This window comes from Myotis brandtii, unplaced genomic scaffold, assembly GCF_000412655.1.
Source record: "Myotis brandtii unplaced genomic scaffold, ASM41265v1 scaffold277, whole genome shotgun sequence".
NCBI lineage: Eukaryota > Metazoa > Chordata > Mammalia > Chiroptera > Vespertilionidae > Myotis > Myotis brandtii.
Window position 1 is genome coordinate 991,386 of NW_005360548.1, and position 6,900 is coordinate 998,285.

General features: G+C 45.7%; 1 protein-coding gene across 1 annotated transcript in view; it reads left to right on the forward strand.

Moving 5' to 3' along the window:
- Positions 1 to 6: 6 nt before the first annotated feature.
- Positions 7 to 6,900, forward strand: part of BLVRB (biliverdin reductase B) — a 13,418-nt gene continuing 6,524 nt past the window's right edge. The window contains exon 1 of the mRNA XM_005868795.2: positions 7 to 137. Within this exon, the coding sequence (XP_005868857.1) occupies positions 59 to 137 (79 nt within the window). The 5' untranslated portion in view covers positions 7 to 58. The remainder of the gene's footprint in view (positions 138 to 6,900) is intronic.

The window sequence follows — 6,900 nt, forward strand, 5'->3', positions numbered from 1 at the left end:
CAGTCGGTTCCCGCGCGTTCTGAGGCTCCGCAGACTCCCACCCGCACGACCTCGCAGCATGTCGGTAAAGAAGATTGCCATCTTCGGCGCCACCGGCAGGACCGGGCTCACCACGCTGGCGCAGGCGGTGCAAGCAGGCATGAGCTGGGGCGGGCGCGTGGGCGATGTCACGGGTGCACGGGCAGAGCGCTAGGAAGGGACATCGTAGGTCTGGCCGAGGTTGGGGCGGGCCATCAGTGCCTTGGTGTGTGAGGACCCAGAGGGCACCGTGTTAGAAGTGGGGGACGCTATGAGATCCAGTTTTATGCGTTCAAGGAGTAGGAATGGGCCCTGGGAGGCTGGGGGACTCGTGACAAGTTTGAATACAGGCGCTTCTGACATGTGCTGTTACGGTGGTGGTGGTGGTGGTGAGCACACCCAGGGAGGGCTTACTAAGCCTGGCAACGCTTGCCTCCCACACCTCCCTCTCTTCACACGTGTGAAATCCTCACAGCACTAAATGTGGGGTGGGATCTAGTATCACCTTACCTCACAGATTAGAAAGCTGAGGCCAGGAGAGTGACTTGCCCAATGTCATACAGCTGGAAAGTGACAGTGCTGGGATTTGAACCCAGCCCATGCTCATAACCACCAAAAGCCACTGGTTCTTGGCTTGGACACCAAGACTGGAGGTTGGAAAGTCTGGGGGGTGGGGGTGGGTTGCTGAGACCATCTAGTGGAGAGAGGGTCACAGAAACATGGGTGAAGACTTGGGGACCCCAAAAAGTCAGTGAGGCTGAATATTCAGAGTTGCCCCAGGAAAGGGCATAGTTGGGCAGCCTTCTGCTCCCACTGTCCAGACTTCACCAACACCCAGCTAGGCCTGAGACTTCCAGATATAGAGCCCCACCCTTGCAGGTCTTGGTGACTCTGAAGATATTGACTATCTGGGTGTCCCAAAAGGGTGGAGGCCACCAGGAATCCATTCTCTGCTGTCTCCTAGTCCAGCCCTCCCTTGGAGGCACTCTGCCTGAAGAATCCCCACTTGGCCCACTGCTCTCCCCCCTAGTTTGGATCTTGACTTGTGGGAGGGGAGAGACAAATTTGCTGATAAACAATTGTGGAGGAGGAAGTAAGAGGAGAAGTAAAGAAGTGCTGAGTCAATAGGGAAAAATAATTAAAGGCGGGGGGGGGGGGGGGGGGGAAAAGTGCTGAGTCACCCAGAGGATTTGGTTCCCATGTTACTACCTTTTCCTTAATCCTGAATTCCACTGAAGCCTGCTCATCCACCCTGCTGGTCACCATTGGAACAGAATTGTGGGGAATTGAGAGCTGGGACAAGACCCTGCACAGCTCAGAGCCTTGCTGTTGAATGAGCTCAGCTTTTATTAACCCAGTGATTCTATGGGGCTGAGTTCTTAACAGGCCTGGACTCTGGTGCTAGCCTGCCCACATTCAAACCCCAACTCTGCCACTTAACCACCTGTATGGTCAAATGCCTTGTCTGAGTACCTAGGTATTTGTTAAGTGGGGATGAAACTAGTAGCATTTGCCCTGGGGTCTTGTGATGATTAAATAATATAATATATGTGAAGTGCCTAGAACCATGTCCAGCACATAAAGGGTGTCCCAAAATTCACGCAAGAAGTAATTATGATAGAAAACACAGGTTTATAATTAAAAATTGTAAATTTTTAATTGATTCTTAAAGTATACAGTATAGGGTTATGTATGGAATAGCATATCGGGTAAATGGCTTCCACGGCTTTGCTGGCACATACGCACTCTTGTTGACATTTTCCATTTTCATTGCTGCTCAGGCAATAACAGTTAATGGTGCTCGCTATCGTGACATGATAATCCAGTTTTTTGTGCCGCGGAGGCCATTTACCCGATATGCTATTCCATACATAACCCTATACTGTATACTTTAAGAATCAATAAAAAATTTACAATTTTTAATTATAAACCTGTGTTTTCTATCAAAATTACTTCTTGCGTGAATTTTGGGACACCCTTTACATAGTTGGTGCTCAATAAGCATTCCTTGACTGAATGAACTTAGATCATGGCTGTGTGATCCTGGCCCAGTTACCTAAAATTGCCTCCGTTTCCCTATCCTCAAAAGGCATTATAATAATACCTACCTTGTAAGGTTGTTGCACTCTGGTGCTTTTCAAACTGTGGGTCATAGTGAGTTCTACATATATGCAGTTGGTTACAACAGTATCTGAATGTATCACATGTTAAATATTGGTTTTGTGGGTTTGTATATACAGGATTAGGCTGTGAAATATATTTTGTATTGAGGTTTGAGATTTTTAAAAAAAGCTTAAAAGGGGTATTAACTCTGAAACTTACTCTCAACTAGTTAGGAAAACACTATATATATATATGTTATGTACACTAAATATATTTATATACACACATATATAATTATGTATAAGTATATTGTATATACATATATGCACACAGACATAGAGAAGGGTAAAGTAAAAGCAATATGAAAATCTAGGTCTTGCAGCTTTTGTATAGGTCTGAATTTATTTCAAAATAAAAAACAGAAAACTAAAGAGATTTAAAAAAAAAGAAAAGGTTGGGAAATACCTTACAAATGCTCTTATTCTTTGTAAAGGGTAAAATCTGTGAATTCTAAACCCATACTGTTTGGTATGGTAGCCACTAACTTATATTTAAATTTACTGGTAAATGTTGGTTGTGTTAAAAATGTTGGGAGGAAAACCCACATTTATCTGTGGAAAGAGCTTAGCACAGCACTTCTCAAATGTCACTAATCACCAATAATGTAGCATTGATGGGCACCCTCGTGCTGAGATCATGTGTCAAAGTTCTCACTGTCTGTGAGACCTTGTTCTTCCCCCAAAAATACCCACAGTTTACCAGGGTCTGTCTTAACCAATCCCGTGGCAGTTAAGCAATGCCCACCTTGGCACGCAAAAGCCCTTGCTCCTCCCAGATGCATGTGGGGCAGCACAGGTTTTGTGTCCTTCCCTTATGAAAGGTGGTCACATGGGATGGGGACACTGGGGATTGTGGTCTTCACTTTCTTTTCTTTAAAAAAAGTATTTATTTTCCAGTTACAGTTGACATATAATATTAGTTTCAGGTATACAACATAGTGAGTAGACATTCCTATACCTTACAGAGTTGGTGATCTTCACTTCATAGAGAAGACTAAAAGGGGTTTCCGGAGATTCCTCAGCCAGTCAGTGGCAGAACTAGAGTTTGAACCCCGGTCTTTGGGGCAGTAAAGCCTGTGCTTTTGTGTTTATAAAAAGTCAGGGAGGTGGTGGCAAATATGGCACAGTCTGTGGACCCATAGGACCCTTGGTTTACTCCAGGTCAGCATAAGTAGGGCCGTGAAAGAGGAAGCACACGGGCTGGTGGGGCCTGAGGAAAGAGGGTAAAGGGTGTTCCAGGCAGAGGGGACAGCGCTGGCAAAGGCCAGGAGGCAGCATCGTGGGTTTGAGGAACTGAAAGACATGCAGTGGTTGAAGAGGACAGTGGCCCCAGCACAGGGTGGAGAGGAAGACAGGCCAGATCCTGAGGGGGCCTTAAAGGCAGCCATGATGACTTTATCTCAGGGCCCGGGTATCACAGGAGTGATATGAGCGGGGGCGGGGCGGGGGGCACTTCTGTGGAAGGCTCTATCTGGCTGCCATGTGGAATATGGATTGGAGAAGGCGTGACAGGGGTCAGGAGAGCCTGGGAGGATTACACCAGGCCAGGAAATAACATTGTGAGATGATTAACAGGCATAGTAAGGAAAAAAAGGCATAGAACAGCCAGCACCCATATAGCACTCATTCCTATGCCAGGCACTCTCCTCAACTTTTCATTTGTTTTAGTTTTGTATTTTTTTAAAATTTATCTTTATAGTTGAAAGTATTACAGATGTCCCCTTCCCCCCATAATTTACCCCTTCTAGCTTGCCACCCGCCCCCAGGCCTTGTCTGTGTCCATGGGTTATGCATATAAGTTCTTTGGTTAATCTCTTGCCATCCACCTACCTCCACCTTCCCTCTGAGACTCGACAGTCTGTTCCATGTTTCTATGTCTCTGGATCTATTTTGTTCATCAGTTTATTTTGTTCTTTATGAATGAGATTATGTGATTTTTTAAAGATATGTTTTTATTGATTTTAGAGAGGGAGAGGGATAGAGATATAGAAACATTGATGATCGGCTGCTTCCTGCATGTCCCCTACTGGAGATCGAGCCCAAAACCCAGGCATATGCCCTGACCCAGAATTTAACTGGTAACCTCTTGGTTCATGGGTCCATGCTCAACCACTGAGCCACACCGGCTGGCATAGTTTTAGTTTTGTATTTTTATTAAGATACAGTTCACACACCATACAATTCACCCCTTTAAAATATACAATTCAGTCCAGCTGGCATGGCCCAGTGGTTGAGCGTCGACCTATAAACTAGGAGGTCATGGTTAGATTCCCAGTCAGGACATATGCCCAGGTTGCAGGCTCAATCCCCAGTGTGGGGCATGCAGGAGGCAGCCGATCATTGATTCTCTTTCATCACCGATGTTTCTGTCTCTCTCTCCCTCTCCTTTCCTCTCTGAAATCAATAAAAATATATTTTAAAAATGTTTTTGTTTAGAGCGAGAGGAAGCGAGAGGGAGGGAGAGGGAGAGAGAGAAACATTGATCTGCTGTATCCTGCACATCCCCCACTGGGGATGGAGCCTGAAACCCAGACACGTACCCTGACTAGGAATCAGCCTGCGACTTCTCTCAGTGCATGGGATGAAGCCCAACCAACTAGGTCACAACGGCCAGGACCTAGGAATTCTTTTATACATATATTCTAAGTACAAGTCCCTTACCTGAGATACAATTTGCAAACTTTTCTCCCACATTGTGGGTTGTCTTTTTACTTTCTGGATGGTGTCCTTAGAAGCACATAAATATTTGATTTTGATGATGTATCTATTTTTTCTTTTGTTGCTTGTGCTTTGGTGTTGTAGCTAGGTGTCTAATCCAAAGTCACAAAGATTAATGCCTATGTTTCTTCTAAGTGTTTTACAGTTTTAGCTCTTACATTTAGGTCTTCAATCGTTTTAAGTTAATTTTCATATATGGTATGAGGTAGGAATCCCAACTTCATTCTTTTATATGTGGGCATCCAGTTGTCCTAGCACCATTTGTTGAAAGACTGTTCTTTCCCCATTGAATGGTCTTGCCACCTTTGTCAAAAATCAACTGTCTACATTGAGCTTTTAGTTCTATTTTTTTAACCTCTGAGCAATAGTGCTATATTGATGAAATGTTCGTTTCAATGGGTACGAAATGGCTGTGTAAATATTATTTAACCCTACAACAAATCTATAATGTAGAGACTATTATTGTGTCACTTTACAAATGAAGGACCTAAGGCTCAAGGAGGGCACGTGAATTGCCCAATGTCATTCAGCTAGCTAGTGGTGAGGCTGGAATTCAGGCCGAGGGTTACTTTGAGAACTAAATATGTAAGAGAGTTAATATTTGTAAGACACTTGGCACCTGGCTCAGAGTGAGTGCTCTATTCATATTATTTATCATTATCATCATCATTGCCCAGAGTGTAAATCTCCCACTGTTTGTTTTTGAAATGATAATGACAGATATCAAAAGAAATGGAACAAATTCATTGTTTTTCCTCTTCCTTTATTATTTTCAGAGTAAGAGATTAATCCTCTGATAGGTGATGACCAATGAGGTTTCTTTGTTAGTATCATTATGAACTCACAGATTTCTATATATTCGATGTGTTTCTATTGAGTTCATGGCCCCCTCATTTAAGCACTGCCTTCCCAGCGGGCAGTGCATGCTCCGGGCTCATCTCGCCCATCCCCAGCCCACCAGCCATTTCTCAAGGAGCTGTGGTTCAGTTTTCAGGAGAATGATATATAGAGGCTGACTCAGGCTGCTATAAGAAAATTGGGTGACTTAAACAACATACATGCATTTCTCATAGTTCTGGAGCCTGGGAAGTCCAAGATCAAGGTACCAACAGATGTGGTTTCTGGTGAGAACCTTCTTCCAGGCTTGCAGATGTCTTTCTTACGTGATGGAGAGAGCTCTGGTTTATCTCCCTCTCCCTCTAAAGACACTAATCCCATCATGGGGCCCACACTCATGACCTCATCTAAACCTACTTACCTCTAAACACCATCACTTTGGGGGTTAGGGCTTCAACATGTGAATTTTGGGGGGACATATCAGTCCATAACAGAGCCCACCATTAATCATTTTATTTTTTTACTAGAGGCCTGGTGCATGAAATTCGTGCACAGGTAGGGTCCCTAGGCCTGGCCGGCAATCAGGGCTGATTGGGGCCTTCCTTCATTCCACGCTTCCCCCTGGTGGTCAGCACATGTCATAGCAAGCAATCAAACTCCTGGTCTCCCCTTCAAACTCCCCAGGTGACAATTTGCATATTAGCCTTTTATAGTGATACTAGAGGCCCGGTGCACAAAAATTTGTGGTCAAACTCCCCAGGTGACAATTTGCATAGTAGCCTTTTATAGTGATACTAGAGGCCCAGTGCACAAAAATTTGTGCACTCGGGGCGGGGGGGGGCGGTCCCTCAGCCTGGCCTGTGCCCTCTCGCAGTCTGGGACCCCTCGGAGGATGTCCACCTGCGGGCTTAGGCCTGATTCCTGGGGGAGCGGGCCTAAGCTGGCAGTCAGACATCCCTCTGGCAGCCCAGGAGCCCTCGGGGGATGTCCACTTGCCAGTGGGGAGCAGGCCTAAGCTGCAGTCGGACATCCTTAGCACTGCTGAGGAGGCGGGAGAGGCTCCCGCCACCACCACTGTACTGGCAGCCGTCAGCCTGGCTTGTGGCTGAGCAGAGCTCCCCCTGTGGGAGCGCACTGACCACCAGGGGGCAGCTCCTGCATTGAG